General features: G+C 52.5%; 6 protein-coding genes across 6 annotated transcripts; 2 read left to right on the top strand and 4 right to left on the bottom strand.

Annotated features, from left to right (window-relative positions):
- Positions 1-3,709: 3,709 nt before the first annotated feature.
- On the bottom strand, positions 3,710-5,029 carry CCOS01_16708 (DNA polymerase epsilon subunit D; the record flags this gene model as incomplete). The annotated part of the gene is made up of 4 exons (XM_060464844.1): positions 3,710-4,122; positions 4,262-4,380; positions 4,502-4,635; positions 4,706-5,029. The coding sequence occupies 4 exons, from the start codon at positions 5,027-5,029 to the stop codon at positions 3,710-3,712; spliced, it is 990 nt and encodes a 329-aa protein (XP_060304511.1).
- A 3,296-nt stretch (positions 5,030-8,325) lies between these two features.
- On the bottom strand, positions 8,326-10,174 carry CCOS01_16707 (uncharacterized protein; the record flags this gene model as incomplete). Its single annotated transcript, XM_060464843.1, has 2 exons — positions 8,326-9,683; positions 9,889-10,174. 2 exons carry the CDS (start codon positions 10,172-10,174, stop codon positions 8,326-8,328), a joined length of 1,644 nt encoding a protein of 547 aa, XP_060304510.1.
- Positions 10,175-10,728: 554 nt separating this feature from the next.
- On the bottom strand, positions 10,729-11,688 carry CCOS01_16706 (uncharacterized protein; the record flags this gene model as incomplete). The annotated part of the gene is made up of 3 exons (XM_060464842.1): positions 10,729-11,008; positions 11,170-11,322; positions 11,546-11,688. Coding segments are annotated over 3 exons (576 nt in total), but the record flags the coding sequence as incomplete, so codon positions are not given.
- Positions 11,689-14,028: 2,340 nt separating this feature from the next.
- CCOS01_16705 (uncharacterized protein) lies at positions 14,029-14,310 on the top strand (the record flags this gene model as incomplete). The annotated part of the gene is made up of 2 exons (XM_060464841.1): positions 14,029-14,066; positions 14,133-14,310. The coding sequence occupies 2 exons, from the start codon at positions 14,029-14,031 to the stop codon at positions 14,308-14,310; spliced, it is 216 nt and encodes a 71-aa protein (XP_060304508.1).
- A 1,383-nt stretch (positions 14,311-15,693) lies between these two features.
- Positions 15,694-15,987, top strand: CCOS01_16704 (uncharacterized protein; the record flags this gene model as incomplete). The annotated part of the gene is made up of 1 exon (XM_060464840.1): positions 15,694-15,987. One exon carries the CDS (start codon positions 15,694-15,696, stop codon positions 15,985-15,987), a length of 294 nt encoding a protein of 97 aa, XP_060304507.1.
- Positions 15,988-17,094: 1,107 nt separating this feature from the next.
- CCOS01_16703 (uncharacterized protein) lies at positions 17,095-17,382 on the bottom strand (the record flags this gene model as incomplete). Its single annotated transcript, XM_060464839.1, has 1 exon — positions 17,095-17,382. One exon carries the CDS (start codon positions 17,380-17,382, stop codon positions 17,095-17,097), a length of 288 nt encoding a protein of 95 aa, XP_060304506.1.
- Between the last annotated feature and the right edge of the window lie 561 nt (positions 17,383-17,943).

Below are 17,943 nucleotides of genomic sequence, written 5' to 3'. Positions count from 1 at the left end.
CAGCATCGATGGAGTTGTGTGTGTATTGCTCTTGGGTGAAACTCGATATTGGTCGTCGTGTTTTGGTTAACCAGGAACTCAGGAAGCGCCATGATCCGGCATCGGGGTGGGATTTGTTTCGTTTCTTCCGCGGCAAAGTGGCAGTGGCAGGGAGGCTTCTCTGGGATTGGATTGCATGAGGGCCGTGTCGATCGAACACCTATGGCTCGTGTTTGGTTTTTGTTCGTCTGGGATCCTTTTTGTTTGTCCTTGTTTCTTGATTGTACAACTCGGTTGCACGACTGACGGGCGGGCGGACGGTGCGGACAAGAGATGAGATGGGGGTGGCCGTTTGGAGACACATTTGGACACTTGGAGGATAGTGCTGCTTTCTGATTTTCTTCTCTTTAATGCAAATACGTTTTTTTCCATTTTCCCTTTCAATATTGCGGCCCACGTTTACTATCAACGTTACTGCCTAACCTGCGTCTGCAGCGCGCCTGTACGTTTGTTTCCCTTCTCTTTCTCTCGGCTCAGATGGGACAACTATTTAAAGCATGGACGAGGGTGACCGGTAACAGCGTGCCCCGGAGGATGCATGTGCCATCTGGTCGTGACTTTGAGTTTCTCCATGGTAGAAGGAAGGCTTCGTTATCGGGACGAAGACCGGCATGTTGTGAGACAAGGGTCTGTGTACTCTTCTTCAGTCCATTAACTCACTGCCGCGGGCAGGTTTTGGAAACCTGTGTCTGATCTTTCTGTCCCTAGGCGTACACCTCCCTCTCCCCCTCCTCCCCGACAAACAGATCATTGCCGCTTTACCGCCAGTATTCTGAGGTATGTGCTATGTAGGTAGGTAGGCCCCCCTTCCACATCGCCTCTGTCGTCCGGGATCAACGGGAAGATAGTTCAAGGTGATGAAAGAAGGTTGACTGGTGAATGTGATGTGGGATGTTTTGGGACATGTGGTCTAGTCTTCCTCTCTCTCTCCCTCTTTCTGAGTGTCCCTCTCACACGTGCCTTGAGGCAGAACAACCCTCCCCTTTTCAACCCTCTCGGCCGAGGGAGGAGAGGATTAGAATCCGAAACCGGAGGTCCTCTTTTTCGTCCTCTACTACCTCCTCCCTTCCCGTTTCCGTTATAAAGGATGGGTTTGCTTTGGGTAACTAGTTCGGACTCTTTTAATGAGGGGGGCCGGGGAGAGATGGAGGAGTATTCAAGGAGGGGGAGGTAGGGGAGGGACAGGGTACCGAGGTGGTGTACACTGTTCTCCATGTGCTCTTACACCACGGTTACTCTCGTTACTCTTAATCTGTGGTTGGACGATTGATTCTTTGTCCATTATTTTTGGTTAACTTTCTCAGACATTAGGAGGTGGATGAACTGCGTGTCTTTCGAATATTAATCTCAACAATGGTTTACAAGAGAGAAAGGGAAGGATACTTTTCTTGTGTACGGGGGTTTTGTCACTGCCGATCCAAGGTGCCGACAAGAACGGATTACATTTTCCATAACTCTCGCAAGGGGGGAGAAAAAGAGAAAGAAAGAAAAAACGCAAAAGAGCCTTGAGGTTTGGATAGAGTTCTCCCCTGGATACTAGTCACAGGAGCGCCTTTTGGCGCATGCTCTGTTTGGGGGAGGTTAGGTGAAAAGTGTGACCGGAAAAGTGTGGGAAAGAATACGCGATGAAGGAAAAACCCGCCTGGGGAGAGAAGAGTAAGAGAGCAAGGGCGTGTGGGAGGGTGTAATGAAAGCTGACGATACCGAAGATGCGGCTCCTTAGGCGGAGAACAAGGTTGGGGTTGGGGGGGGGGGGGGGAGCCGTTGGGAGAGAGGTGTGTAAAATGTGCGAATGCGCAGAGAAAGAGGCATGGCAAATGTGTAAAGAGAGAACCACGTCTTCGGGACTTTCGGGAGAGGATAAGATGATAATCGGAAGGAAAAGCCCGTTGGCGATGGATGTCTCATGGAAGCGCCGCGCCGCTGTCGTGAGGTATAAGATCTTTTCTCGGACCCTTTGTGCGTCTGCCGTTTGAGAGTTGGCGACGAAAACGGTCGAGAGGGTGGGCTGAGGCCCAGAGATCCGGAGTGGAAAACTGAGGTGCGGGGTGCCGCTCGCGCGCGCGAGCTAGAGAGAGAGAGAGAGAGATGGGAGGATCTATGGTGAAGGGTGTTTGGTGGAAAGGTGGTGGCGTGTGGTGATTGATGGTAGTGGGGTGATGTTGGCGAGGATGAATTGCAACGGACTCAATGCGAGTCAGTGTGGCGGCAAGGCTGAAGATGAGATAACCGCCCGGCGAAAGCGGAAGCCTCGTCGGACCCGACGTGCCTTTCTACTATCGATCAGCCGCCTCCGAAGTTGCGATAGGTTCTACTATGTGACTACAAGTGCACGAGGGTTGTTTGCTCCTGCTTTCCGTTTCGTCTCGTCTTTGTGGTGAGGAGATATGGGGGCTCTTATTACCTTTCTAATCCCCCAACCCCCCGGTTCCTTCTCATGTGTAAAAGAGGAAGGATGGACAATAGAATAGAACATGGACAGCGATGACCAGGGGCGAGCCGGAGGAACTGTTGGGGATGAAAGAGGGCACCGTCCATCGAAACACCAAGTTAGGAAATGCTGAAGAAGGAATGGCGGAAAGGGCGGAAACAAAAGCAGGTCAAAACGGAAAAGATGGGATCAAATGGTCGCTTTGGTTCAAAAGCAGTATTTCATGTTCGGGTGTCTGTGTACAAAAGAAGTGTGTGTGTGATCCAAGCATCATAGAGGATGAGGGAAATGCGATATGGCGTTATTGTTTGCTTTTCTCGCATGTCATCCGAAGAGACGGAACATAGTGCCTTGAAGTTGAGTTAGGACTTAAGTGTTTTACAGTCGGCGTTTGCAACCCTCGATGTTTACTGACATCGACCATGGCGCGATCATGACGTTGATGTACGCTTTTCTTTTCGAGGCTGCTCAAAGGCGAATACGGTATACGGCTCGTACGTACGACATATCACCATGGAACTCCCCAACTATAAACTCTGGTGTCTAATAGGTTCCATAATCTCTGAGTATTACCGTCGGCCTCTTCTGCCCTTGGTATCTTGTTGACATCACGACTTCCTCTCTACGCATATACTAGAGCCTTTATCATGTTAACGGTTGCTGTCGTAAAGAGCTTCCTGTGGGGGTGGCGTATACACGTGTTTAACTCTCGCTCTTCTTCATGGGATGAGGCTGAAGTCGTAACACTTGAGTGCTAATAGGGTGGACAGTCTTCTTACAGAAAGGACTATTGAACGGACGATGAGCCTACCGGCATGGAGGTTCGTAGATTAGTAGCAGACTTGTGAGAGTGTAGTTTCCTTCCGGTACAGATGAACCGTGATCTAGGGGTTACTGAAAGGCGGATCTCCGAGGAAGGGGGCCGGGCCGCCGCGATATATCGTTCGCCAGCTCTTACGAAGAGGCTGAGAGTCCATGCCTAGCCGACACACTGCCGATACGAATGACAAAGGGGCACCAGCATCGCATTCTCTTACAGGCGTCTTTGCACCGAACTATGTGTATTATCAAAAGAATCATTCGCATTACTTTCCTTCCATGACCCAAAACCGGGGCCGAAGCTCCCTGTTGCAGCCCGTTCTTTTTCTTGCCTTCATCACGCTAGGTAACCTCATGTCCTCCTCACCAATGTTCAGATTCTCTTCGTCGACCCCAAAATAGGAGATTTATCACGAGACTTTAGTCACTCTCGTCCCCGTCCAGCGCCTCATCGACGTCACTACCCTCGCCCTCCTTCGTCTCCAGCGCATCGTGCATCTCCTCACTACTGCCTTCCTCGTCCTCGTCATCATCCTCTTCTTCCTCTTCCTCGTCCGCCTCCTCGTCTTCCTCTTCCTCAGCCTCCTCCTCCGGCTCTGTCTCTGCGTCTTCGGCCTCTTCATCAACGGTCATGGCCGAGTCGTCTACACGGGCCTTCTTTGAGCGGGGGGCGGTGTCTGTGGATGTCGCGGTTATGACGCTGTCGTCGGGGTTGGAGAGGAGGGATGCATCAGCTGATGCTGTGCCTGCTGCCCCGGCTGCGGCACCGCCCTTCTTGGCAGCTACCTTGTTGCGGTAATTTGTGCGTTTTGCGTTTTGGATTTGGGTATATTCTGAGACTCAAGTTAGTGGTCGTAACGTCTCTCATGGCGTACTTTAGATGAGCGAAATAGAGTAGCGATGTCCAGATTGACGATTTATTTGAAGGACACCCTCAGTGGTGACAAGGGCAAAACGATAGGGCAAACTCACTAGCAAACTCCTGCTCCAAGGGCTCTCGCAGAAAACCGAACTCGATGTCATCCAGAGCCTTGAAGACGTCTTCAGCGCTGACAGTCTTTTTGCCGGCATTTGTTGTGATCTCATTGGCACTAGGAATCACAATATGAGTTAGCTTCATACATGCGAGACAAAGATGGACTCTGCTCCTGGACGCCATTGCTGCCTGTTTGGACAAAGAATCTCATGGTGACTAAGAGAGATTTGACGCACTGAGAAGCTAGGTAGTTGATGAACACCGTCGCGCTCTTGCCCATGGCTAAGACGGCATTGGCCTGAATCTGGGTCTGAGGCGGGAGGACACCCTTTGCCAGCCTGGTGATGATGGACTTGGGCAAGCTGAGATCCTACGGGTTACGTTATAATTAGTCAAGCCCAGCACATTGTCGCCAGCATCACACGGATTTCCCCTCTTACCTCGATTGTGAGAGCATCCCTATCCGCCTTGGCCATCTTGTCATGCGTCTGACTCTCCTTCTTCTCCGTCGTCGCCGGCGTCGACCTTGCCGCGGCGGCGGCGGCAGCAGAGTCGGGCGTCGGCGCAGGCACACTGGATGGCGTCGCTGAGGAGGGCTTGGCTGCCGATGCGGACGACGGGGTGCCGGCGGCGTTGGCAGCGGTAGCGGGTGCCGCCGCGGCCTTGGCCGGCGTGGTGGAGGTGGAAGGTTCCTCGTCCATGACGATGAAGCGGGCGTTGGATACGTCGCTTCTCCGGCTCGCGTCGCTTTTGCGCGGAGGCATGATTTGTGAGAGCGAGTGAGAAGGTCGAGGGTCGAGAACTGAGTAGGGTAATGAGGTAGCGGGTGCTAGGAGGGATTTATTGTGGAGAAAGACTGGGAGGAAATGGAGTTGTATCTGTACTCCATACACCACCCCTGGACCCTTTCTCTTAGCTTGATGGCCTCAAAAGCCTCGTCTTTCTCATGAATTCGCGTGGGTTCGATGAAGGAGTGCCCGATCTCGTCCTTCCCTGGCCTCAAGAGCTGTTTATTTCACTGTATTTTGTCGGCCGTGAGTCGAGATGTTGAAGTTTTTCATGTGCAGGGAACATGCGATAAGCCCCTCGAGATGAGCCGTGGTTTGTCGAAGAACCAGGGGATACTTAAGCTTGCCAAGCTGCTGCAATAGGGCCAATTGAGTTATCGAGGTAGCCGAGCAGACCCTTTCACTGCCGCCAGATGAGGTGGAATCAAAACCCTTCGAGATTCGAGAGACGGTTCCCGAAGTGGTGGGCAGGACAACGAGTGGTTAAGGTGCGCTGTCGTCGTTGGTCAGCGCGTCTTGTGGTCCAGTGGACGCGACTGGACCCGCTTTTAGGTGCAGACGCGTTAAGTGCATCTGTCATTCTCTCATATCATGGCTTCACTCACTCGCCGTTCTCATCTAACACTCTCGCTCATTACACTCACTCACTCATGACACTCAGTTTACTCACTCATTATTTCACTGCTAATTAATGTGAGCATGAACAACTCAGACTGTGGCTCCTGTGATTCTCGGCCTCAGACATAATTTTACGCCTAGAAAGGTAAATCGCCATGATTGGGCCCAATAGGGCCATCTAAGCTGAAGTCAACTGTTTGTTGGCAGCTCGTTTGAACCTTACAAACGTACCTGCCTGGTAGTATGAGAAGAGACTAAACCCACGAAAGAGCTATTCACAAGGAATCCAATTTTGGAATTCTTCGATGGCATGGTAGCCGAGAAGAACGACCGATATCTTCACACACATCCATCTACCACACTGACCTCGGCCTGCCAACCTTGTTCGACGGAACTCAAGTCACATCACCGCCCATCTCCATTACAACCATCAACGCACATCCCAATAGCAGCGGGATGGCAGGACATCTCGCATCTTCCCTGACCCTGCTATTCGCACCTCACACTACACCTCCCGTAACCCCCGTCCCCAATTTGTCCTGCCCCAACTTACGAATCTAGAACCATTGCACACTCCCAAAGCTCAGAAATTCGCCTCCATACACCTCCCCCTGCTTCCCATGTTTCTCCCTTCTCCCCGCAAACATCCGAAATAAATCGTGAACCCGCAGATATGACACGACGAAGACGCGCGCACGCGGAGAAAAGTGTCCAGTCATCAGAAACCGAGGTGAACTACACCTAAAAAAGACGTCATGACAGGTGTCAGAAGACTCGAAAGAGAGGAAAAAAAGTGAAAAGTAAGAAACATCCGAGGGATGAGGAGTCTGTCTCCATTCAGCTGCCCCCGATAGCTCCGAAGATGGACAGCTTTCCTTTTCCCCGAACGAATGAAATTCACATCACGACGAAGGGAATAATACAAACCAAGCAAAGAAGATGGAATGAAAGAACTGTACAGTCGCGACGTATAAGTATACCAACTCGCTCTGGGTAATGATGAACCGACAAATACACACGACACGCCGCAGCCCTCTTCACGAACTTCCATCCGATTCCTTCAAGTCGATAGTGGCATTCACCAACCAAAAGTTGTGACGATCAAATGACGCACAGAAGCATCTCAGGTGTCTGTGTCTAAATGCGAAGACACCACTCAAAAGTTAAAGACGAATCCTTCACCTCATCACCTCATAGCCCCCATACCCACGACCGGACATCTTCCCCGCCCTTCTTCCAGACTTCCTCCCGTCGGTTCGCGTTCGTCCCCGATGTGCCAATTTTGTGTTGCAACACCCACGCCGGCGCCGCGGCGGGGAAGGAGAAGAAAAAAAAGCATTCGCGTTTCACCTGTCCCGCCTGCCATCGTGCCCGTCATCCTGGGATGGCAGGTGTCGCAATGTGGTCAGCGCCGTGGTAGGGGAGGGGAGAGGGGGGCACGGCGAGCAAGAACGGAAAACCATGAACACGACACCAGAGTGTCATCGAAACCTTGGCCACGAAATCTTGGTTTTCTTTTCCCCCTCCCCTCCCCTTCCCTCCCACCCGTCAGTCAGTCAAGTCCCGGCACCTATTTGTATTGAAAGGTCTCCTTCTCTTCTTTCGGATTGCTGAGGTGGGAGTACCTAGCACCACCTCTCACCCCCATGCTCCTTGTTCCGCGTTTCACCAGCGATTCTTGGGAACTTTTGGGTCTTGTCAGCAGCGTGGCCGACGTCGATGTGAGGGTTGCCGCCTAAAGATGGGATGGTGAGCAGAGCAACCGCGCTCTGCTCTATCGTTCGCGCACGCAAAAAGCTTCCGTTCTGACATTGTGACAACCTCTTCGTTGTGGCCTCTCAGAGTAGTCGGCGCCATTGAAGCCACGACTTCATATTGCCACCGGCGCGGTTCACCTCGGGTTCATATACATCGCGCAAATCACGTTGAGATCTAGACCGTGGAACTTTGGTATATGGCTTGTATTTGAATTTGTTTCGGAGCTAAGTTTGGTTGCCCGACGAAGTATTTAGAGACTTAAATATAGAAAATGGACTGCGTTGCAGCTTCAAGTAGACCGTTTGTCATGTGGGTATATCCATCACCATTCCGTCATGTGTGACTCCAATGAGCCAAGATTAAAGGGAAAAAAAGATGTCGTTTCAGACATCGAAGCTTCTTGCCAGATGTAGCAATATCAAGCGTCATGATGCTCGCTCACTTAAGAGGAACATAAGAGGGGAGTTGGGTCGCATCAGATGCGTCCGCCGAGCCTTGCGTGCCACTGTGAAGAGGGCATCGCGAAGAAAGCCCGAAGAGTAATGGTGGCGGGGAGGGTTGTTGAGCCATGAATTTCCATTCTGAGTTTGATACGGCTGGCCTCACCCACCACCCTCGTGATGGTGTTAAGCCACATGGGGAGTTGAGATATGCTGCCATCCATCGGGACATGAAACAAAAAGTCCCGCGCGATAGCACACCCCGCACTTCTCTCCAGTCCCGCGGGAAGAGCGCGAGGGCTGAAACGAATGTCGTAGCCTAGCGTGTGGCGTGCTCCTGTCATCCGCAGGGTTCGTTGCGAAGGATTTCCTGCAAGAATCGTCAAGGTAGGTTGTAAGACAAGGCTCGGTGTTAGAGAAGTCTCATAGACCGGCGTAGAATCGTGAATCGTAACTTCAGCCTACGGCAAGACCAATTTCTGATTGCCGTAGGAAAGGGCGTGGGGAGAGGCCACCCATGTGATATTCCTCATCAAGTGAAAGCCTCGGAGGGTTCGAGGGAGACGAGTAAACCCGCTGGTGCCTCCCATCCGAGTGTGCCGAAGAAGGCATCCGGGAGTAAGGGTCCACCGAAGGGCGGGGAGACATTTCTGTGTCGGTGTGGTAGCCATACCAATGCTCGCGCAGACTACCGACACTCGCGCTGCTGCGAGAGCTGCGATGTCTGCCATGACGAGGGGACGGCAACTTGGACAGTCTGGAGTTCTGTCGCTTGGGGGATGGAAGGAAGGCGAGGTCACCCTCGACGGCGTCGTCAGTGAGGCCAACGCGGGCGTTTGGGGCTCGTGCGAGAACGGGAGTTTGAGGGATATCAATACTCTTCTTGTCCATGCTCCGCTTGTGATACAGAGAGCGAGGTGCGGTATCTGTTGAAGGGCGCGGCTGGTGCTGGTTGTGATTTTGATAGACGATCACGCTGGCTGGCTTGCGAATAGAACCGGCCGAGTCATGTTTATCCACGACCACGGTCGTGCATTTCTCAATTGTCCTGCAGGCCTTCCACGATTCGATCTCCTCATCATCAATCGGGCTGTTGCCCCGGCGGCTGAATGGCAGGCGGCCACGGCGGTAACGGTAGCAGAGAAAGATGGCCCCGATAATAATGATCACTCCAAGCACAGAGAGTACAGTGCTCAGAGCAACCACAAGGCCACGGTTGCCCTCAATACCCTGCGATTTATTTCCGCTCATGGCGCCGTGCTGGTCAGTCAAAGAGGTTGAGCTTGGTGCAGCTGGCGCCGGGAGGTTTGAACTCCTGCTCCCAGCATCAGTCGGCTGAGCAGGTGGCGGCAACGTGGTCAGTGGAGCTGAAGTTGGCGGCGGAAGTACAACAATGAGAGATGCCGCTGAGCTTGACTGAGGAAGCTTTGGTGTTGAGCTTGGTCGTGGAAACGGCTGGGGAAAGTTTGGTGGGGGTGCACTCGGCTGTGAGAAGACCGGTGGAGGAAACGAGCGAATTGGGGTTGGAGAAGACGAGACAGATGGCACCGGAGGTCTCGAAGTTGAGACTACGGGACTAGATCGTGGAGTTGTCGTTGACCTTCGACTCTCAACCGAGGTGGTGGTAGGCGCCGGGGGAGACGGAGGCGGAGACGGAGGCGAAGGCGGAGGAGCAGGCGCTTCTGGAGGAGGCGGCGGCGGCGGCGGTGGTTCCTCTGGTGGGGGAGGGGGTGGAGGGGGATCCTGATTTGGAGGGTTTTCCGGGACCTGAGGGTTTTCCGGAGGAGGGGGCGGTTCTTCGTTAGGGGGAGGTGCTGTGAAGATGTGTTAGCTCTTTATACAATTTACATGTAAGTCAAGTGAGAGCAAAACGGAAAGGAAATGTCCGGAGGTGTCCAAAGAGTCAGTCAGGTGAGGTAAGGCGGGGGCTCGGATGAGATCGTCGGTGTGATAAAAACGGCAGATGGGTGAAGGCATCGCAGACTGAGTGTTCAGTGCCAGGGTTGAGCCAGGTCACACCTCCATTGTTGGGATTGTTTGGATCCCCATTGTTTGTCCCAGGCCCGAGGACAGGCGTAGGATCGGTTCCGGTTGTAGGCAGGGCGTCGAGTCCGGGTGTCGTGACGGGAACATTCGGTACACCTTCTTTGCCTTTTCCCTTTCCTTTTCCTTTGCCCTTGCCCTTGCCCTGTCTTTCCTCCTCAGTTTCGAAATCGGTAAAGTCGTCTCTTCGATCCAAGGCTCTGGTAGGTAACGAGAGGCTGGAAAGCCAAACCACCGTTGAGAGCAGTTTCGTCGTCGACATCGTCCAGTAGGTATTATATGCCGTTTCGGCGTGGATGGGCCAGCCCGATATAACAAATGGAACAACCCAATGTTCGTATTACAAGCCAGTGTTCAAATGTTGCCGAGCGCCATGTACAACTTGCACCACTGGGCTTTTAGGGCCTTCCGTAATAGGAACAAACCGACAAATAGACATTCAAGGAAAATAAGAGATTATAGGAAAGGGTGACAAACAGTTTGGGTGAATGATCTCGGCACCAGGTCAGGATGACAGACAGACCAGAGATCAGGTTCCACGACTCCAAGATTGACGTTGGGAGCCGGTTGATGCTGGAGACCTTCAAGTAAGGGAAGGGGAAGGGTTGGAGACGAGGAAGAGAGGCTCGCGGAGATCGAATACAGAAGATAGTGGGCGGCTGTCCTGGGGTTATGTATATAGCTGCCATGTAGGGGTGGGAAACGTAGTAGAGAGCACCTGGTTCCTTGGATGCGGCACTTGCGGCAGCACTGACATGGAAACGATGTAAAGATTGACGGGCGGTGGCACCTTGGGCCACCTTTGCAGCCACGCAGCTACGACGTGCGGATACACCACGCACATAGACATGTACACACAACTTGGTGCATACCTATTCCGTACGACGAGGAAGAGTGTGCTTGGAGAGACTGAGAGACAGGGTAGGGATAAGCTGTACAACCGTGCACCCGCTTGGGAACGACGGCATGTGAATAATCCCGCAAGGATATTATGGGGCCTTTCCGGGGGTGTGGCCATGATCCGTGATGCAGGACAGGATGTCGAGATGCTTTAGTGTGGTGTGCGCGTGTGTAGGAGGAGGGGGGAGGCGAGAAGCTGAGAGCGAGTAAGTGTGTGTGTATGTGTGTGTGCGTGAGAATGTGTGAGAGAAGAGCCAAAGAGAATGGTGGTGGTCAGTTGCGGGTTCCTGTGCCTAGTGTGGTGGTGTCTGTGGTCAAGAGAAACCGTCCGTGACGAGTGGGAAGAAACGAACGAACCGAGCTGCACACAACGCATCAGGTTCAAGACAGTGGAGAGGTGGATCTCTGGGTGGAGCGTTCGGAGGTTGAGTTGTGTGTCGGGGTCCATGAACAGGGGGGGGGGTGAAGACAAAAAAACGAGACGAGGGCGGGCGGGTGAAGGCCTTGGCTTCTGAGCGGGAGAATTGTGAGGAGTTGAGAGTTGAGACTGAGAGAGAGAGAGAGAGAGAGAGAGAGAGAGGTGAGTGGAAGAGACTCAGGAACAGGAACAGGAACAGGAACAGGACCAGGACCAGGAACAGGGGGGTGAGCAGACGAGAGGAAAAGAGGGGTGTGTGAATGAGGGAGCGTGTGTTGTGTGTCTGTGTCTAGTGTGCATGGCGTCCTGCGGTACCTGAGCGTCTGCGGGTAGCCATTGGAGGACGTTGTGATGTTTCTAAATTTTGACTTGGCTGGATGGGACTGGCTAGCCCGGCATAAGCGGTATGCTGCTGTTGGTGTCGGTGCTGGTGCTTGGTTCTTGATGCTTGGTGCTGATATCGGTGTACCGGCGTTGGCTGCGGTGTTGGCGTTGGTGTTGGATCAGATAGAAGGACAGGTGAGCGACGTGGAAGAAGACCTGAGAGGATCATGGCGGCATCGGGAGAAGGCTGGGAATAGCAACGTGGAAGGACAGACTTGGACCTTCTTCCACTCTAGTCTCTCAGGTCAGGCACGGAAGCTTACCTTACGTCAGGTAAAGTCCGGTCAGGTATGGCAACACACACTTTCTTTCCCTCTCATACACAAACTGTGGAGTGTACACTGCACCATACACCCAGAAGACAAGGTCCAGGGACGGTATCGTCCATCAGGGCAGTTTGTGTACGTTGTTTCCTGATCTATCCGTCTGCAATCGATTGGTTGCACAAGGGCTTTCGGGATGCCGATGACGAGAACGAGGTGGGATGGCAGAAGGGAAAGAATAGATAGAATCTAGGTTCGAAACAAACGACCGAGGATGAGTTAGAGTGACAACCCATCAAGGATCATCAACATCGAAATCCAACGACACGAGTCCACGGATGCAGCGCGGCTGTCACCATCGCCGGATCGCAACGTGTGGACTGTGGAGGCAGTCGGAGTCGGAACCGGGAGAGACAGACTCGGAGAGAGAGAGGGAGAAAGACAGGGCTTGTTTTGTCGGGTCGACCAAGACACCGACCGATCCTCTCGGAGCTTTTTCTTTCCTCGTACACTTACAGGCATCCGGGCAGCCTAAACAGCCTCATCTTAATTGCTCTGACCAGTTGTCTGTTTCGACGTCCGGTCAGCATGGGGAGACACTGAGCAGGCTTGATGTGAAGCTGCCCAAGCTGGGTTCCCAGAGAGCGGATTGTATGGCCTGGATGGTGCCATGTGGTTCTGCGCTGATTTCTGACCAAAGGTTCGTGGCCGTTAATGGAGGGGGCCATTCCAGGACCCAACCATGCACATGGGTTAGTTAAGGAGGACCCAGCAACACACCGGGGCTTGAGGAATGGTGTTGAAACGGAAGGGCGAATGAGCATCGAGAAGCCCGCTTCCTCCAGGCTGAGCTAAAGCAGAGCCACGATAAGCATAGGCAGGCTGGCTTCATGGTCACTGTAAGTTTAGAACGGTTGGTTTGTAAGTGACGGACAGCATGATCACCTTTCCCCCTCTCTTCCTCCATCTCCGCAACCTCCACAGAGGAAACATTTGAGGATAGACAACTGCCTAGTCGGCAAGCTGCAGGCGGGCTATTGGAAAGGAACGGAGGAAAAGAAACCATGGTGGGTGTAGGATTAGGTGCCCTGGCTGCTGTGCACCGTGATGTTGCTGGGATTGTAATGGGCATCGGGATTGAGTGAGACCATCCTCTGTGCCTCTGTCCCTGTAGCTGCCCCATTCCATCGAGGTGCAGCACGGAAAAAGGTCAGACCCCGGCAGCAACGTGAAAAGATAGATCTCATGCAGATTCTAGTACGCAGGCACCTGGGCTGGGACGGGGGAGGGGAACTCTGTGAGAGAGGCTGGAGAGAGGGGGAGAGGAGGGGGAAGAGGAGAAGCAGGGCCTGCAAAAATGCAAAATGCAACGTACAACGACCGTAGTGTACAGCACAGCACAGCACAGCACGCATCCTGCAGCGAAGCAATCCAGGATCCATCTCGAGTCTTGTTGGATGCCATCCTGCTGCTGCGGGTGATGCTCGGTCCGGAGATGGGAAGACTCGAATGCTTCTAATTTGGGCGATTGGTAGCATTTTTTGAAACTCAATTGTGCAGACACAACCCATCTCTCTTACCTGACCAAGTTCTGACGGCGGAAACAAACGGCAACTGCTTATCCAGCCCAAGCCCCAATCCCGCGTTCTTTGCAACATTGAATCTTTGCAACAGAGTCATGATCGGTTCCATCGTGAAGCCAAGGAACCTTACCACACTAACCTACGGTACACTAATTGTACCCACGACTACTACCTGCGGTAAGCAAGGTACCTGGGTATTCGCGAATCGTAGATACTACGAATACACGTGTAGGTGCCGAGGATGGAGGACACGGACGCAGCGGTTGCAGACCACTAAAACAAGCCTCATTTGTTCACAAACGGAAAGAAAAAGAAACAAAGAAGGCGGTACGCCCTTGCCGACTATGGTGCAAATGCCAAGTCCACCACGTCTAAAACGATCCAAGTCGTACCTCTAGGTAAGGTAAGAAGAATATATGGGCAGGCAATGCAAGGTAAGGTAAGCAAAGGGTAAGGTAGGGTTAGGTAAGGTAACCGCAAAGGTGAGGTTTACTACCTAGGTACCTTATGTACTCCGTAGCCCGTTGAAGTGAGGAGACGGGAAGGAGAAGGAAGGGGAGCGTTGAGCATGGGTACGTCCCGCTCCTTAGTCATGGGTACGTACTCGTACATACTCTAAGTCTGAGATGCCCCACTCGCTCCCGTCTCGACGTCGACGTCTCCTCCATGCGGTACGTACCTTAGACAGTTGGGTAATTTTCCTGGTCTCCTCATCTCATCCCGTCTTCCTCCGCCGCCAACCACCCTCGAATACAACGCCGAATGTCCTCACCTCGAGCCATCCAATCCATCAAGCGTCAACCAACTCACACATCAACGCCTGCTCACGTGTGGCAGTCACCGTTCCTAGCCAAGTCCACCACAGACCTCATTCGCAACTTTTCAGTCCCCATCGCCACCCGTCATCACTGACTGTATGTATTTTCGGACACCCAACGTCCGGTCCGTTACGGTACGACCAAGGACGGCCGTGCCAAAACCTGCGAACACGCACCTGTAGCACGCTACCTCAGGAAGGTCGTGGTGCTGCGCCTGTTCTTGAGCAAGACCTAGACCACTTCCAAGTACAGACCATTTCATCCTAGCCACCTACCGCCCGCTAAGGTATTTCGAGGGCAAAGGTGAAGCTCGGTGGACAAGCCAGATGCCACTCGGCGCACAGTTCCCGACTGCGACTGCAACCCGACTCTATATGCCCTCGAGGGAAGTGCAATTGTGCAAGTGCAAGGCCAACCGCCTTGGCTTCTGCAACGCTCGCTCCAGTGCTCTCTACGAAGTACACGATCCCTACGTTGGCACTCAACTCTCAACGTCGGATACGGATGCGACTGTGATGGCATCTCAGACCTCAATCCACAGATCCCCTCTGCGGCCCTTCACTCGCTTCCATGCAAGCAATTTGTCCATCGCCCGGGGGGCCATGTCAAAATCCCCACATCCTTGCAGCGCGTAGGCCTCATCACTGGCCACGCCTGTCGCAGGCTCGCAGCCATCTGACGAGACACAACATCAATGACAGCTCGTCCCGTGCTGCTTTTGCCCGTAATAGGTCCCACGCAGCCCCCCAGCCATCTCACCGGCTCTCTCTGCTATCTTGAGAATCTCTGGCTGCACATGCCCTGCGCTTGGCCTGCAATGCACTGGACTGGCATGCATGGCTCTGCTCATCGTCTGCGATGGCCCCTTTCTCAGCCCGTTGTCGTGCTACAGAACCTCAAAATCGGCCGGCATTGGTTGCGGGGCGGGCGCGGAGCCACAGCCATCTACTTCGTACTCCGTCGTGAACTATTCTGGAAACGAAGCCGGCCGAGAGCCAGGGCCGAGTTGGCATTCAGAACGAAACTTCGCACCAGAATTTTGTGACCGGTCATCTCTGGCGCCGGCCGCTTCGAACTTGGGACGCCCAGGTCACCGAAGCCCAGGTCCCCCACGTCTTGTACCCGAAGCGGTGAGCGAGTCAAGAAGCCCTGCTGGCTTGCCATCGCCACACCACGCCAGCCGACGACACTAGACGCCAGGCCAGTAAAACAGCACCACACTCGAGGTGTCGCCCGATAGTTGGGCCTAGAATCGGGATGCCCTGGGATGGGCATGGGATGGCGGTCATCATTGATAACTGTGGTGTGTATCATTCTCAGCAAACCGCGGCCGTTTCGCCGTACCGGCTCCATGGGCGCCCGAATCATCCTTCCTTCAGCATTTCAGCTTCAGTCTGCCAACACCCCTTGGTATTATGGTAATGGCGTTTTCCACCCCAGTTCGATATGCAGTCTGCCTTGGCCAGGTCGGGACAGTTGAGAGGCGTGAGAGGCAGCAGAAGGCAAAAAGAAAAAGGAACACCACAGCGCGGGGAAATCAGCACTACCCAGCGAGACACACCACAGTCCAATTAGACATGCCGTCCTCACTCAGAGGAGCTGCGCTGAAACGACCCGCTGTTCTTTCGTCGTGGTTGTCAGTGATTGGTCTGGCGTCATCGCTATCAAGGCCTCCTCATCGGGTCTCCTGCAAGGGCGACGCGGATTGAAGGCGGGCGTTGTTCACGCAGAAACTCGAACTTGGAATTGAGGAGCTCTAGTGCATATCGAGCCATGAATGATCCTGGCGTACTGCGGACGGCGGCTCGATTGAGTAACTATCCGCACCTAGCCACGCACTGTTATCTCCTCAGTCCCAGTTTCCCAGGCCCTTCCACGAAGTATCTGCGGATTCAACGGTTTACACGGCACTCTGGCGTGCCAGAGCGAACAGGAACTTGGGTCGGTGGCATCTTGTGGCGAATGAGTGACGAAACGTTAACAATCGGCATTTGCATCACCTTCTTTTGAAGTGTTATTCTTTGGAATGATATTGCTTAATCCCCATTTGGCAATAATTGTCCGCTACTAGCTATTTTCGAGATGATACCTGGCCGTATCTGCGAGCCTTCAGTGACAGAGCCTGCCTCAATGGGCCAGAACTTCGGCGACAGGGCTCATTTCTGGTCTGATATTGGACGTCGCACTTGGCGGCAAACATCCAAGCCGGTTTCTGCGACACCTCCATCAACAGGACATACAGTTTGCAATCATTTCCACGCTTCCAAATGTACAAGAGCCTGAAGACGTCAAGCAGCGTGGAAGAAAATACGACACAGTCCTCGGAGGCTACCCGTTGAGACTCGGAGTATTTTCCGTTCAGGACAACGACAATGATCCAGATGGAGCTAGCTTGTTTGTCTTGAGCTGTTCGAGAGTCGAGACGGACCAGGGCCGATCCGTCTTTGATCACCAGGATCCTGCTGTACGAAGTACAAGCAAGCAAGGGAGCCCAGCAACAACCTCGTATACCGCTTTAATGAATTTCAAGACAGGTGAAAGGCGTGCTTTTATTTTTTCCAAATCCCCAGCTTTACGAAGATTCTAGCGATCGCGTATCTCGCGGATACAGAGCCAGAGCTACAGCCGTTCCTGTCCGAGACACCAGAGGATGGTGCTGGGCGGCAGAGGCGCTCACAGATCAAAGTGCATCATTCTTGGCCAGGTCTCTACAACGCTTTCTTCTTCTCCATCCTCACCGATGATTTCTCATTGTCTCATCACACCAGTCTTGTCTCTTGGGCTATTGCACTCAGCACACTTGTATCCGAATATTCTTACCATTTCCCACCCTCTTTACCCCTGGTACCTTGCATACCGAGACGCAGCCCGCACTGACTGGCACACAGACCTCGAGGCCATGACCATGATCCGTCTCCACTGCGTCCTCCCGCAGGTTGGATGGAGTAGAGGGATTGGCTGACTTTGCGCCGTTGGCCGTTGGCGTTGCGGTTTTTTCTTCTTCGTCTGTTCCTTCTCTCGACGTCCCCCTTGCGATAAGTGGGCGCTCGCGATGTTGACGAGCCCGGGAGAAACAAGCCCACTCTTTGACACCGAACTATCATACATTAGCACACACACATACAACTGAAGATGGAGGGCCAGGTGATGATATTCATCAAGCCATGCACTGTCAGGAGAGAAGCCACCACTCTGAATGGGGTAGTGAGGTGCGTCGCATGCAAAGTGCCCCGCAAACGCCACACTAGCAGATAAGTCCAGGGTTGGGATTTAGTCTAGTCTAGTCTAGTCAGGGGCCTGACTAATACTAGCCTAGTCTAGTCAGGGGGTTAACTAATATTAGCCTAGTTTAGTCAGGGGGTTGACTAATACTAGCCTAGTTTAGTCTAGTCGACTAACTAGTCGACTAAATTAGTCATATATAATAAATAAAAAAAACCTTAAATACTTTAAATACTTTAATTAACTATTATAAAAGTAATAATAAAAATAATAATAAGAGTAATAATAAGAGTAATAATAAGAGTAATAATAAGAGTAATAATAATAATAATAATAATAATAATAATAATAATAATAATAATAATAATAATAATAATAATAATAATAATAATAATAATAATAATAATAATAATAATAATAATAATAATAATAATAATAATAAT

The sequence above is a fragment of the Colletotrichum costaricense genome, assembly GCF_030867565.1.
Source record: "Colletotrichum costaricense strain IMI 309622 chromosome Unknown Scaffold_33.1, whole genome shotgun sequence".
In the NCBI taxonomy this organism is placed as follows: domain Eukaryota; kingdom Fungi; phylum Ascomycota; class Sordariomycetes; order Glomerellales; family Glomerellaceae; genus Colletotrichum; species Colletotrichum costaricense.
This window is presented reverse-complemented; position numbering and strand designations above follow the sequence as displayed.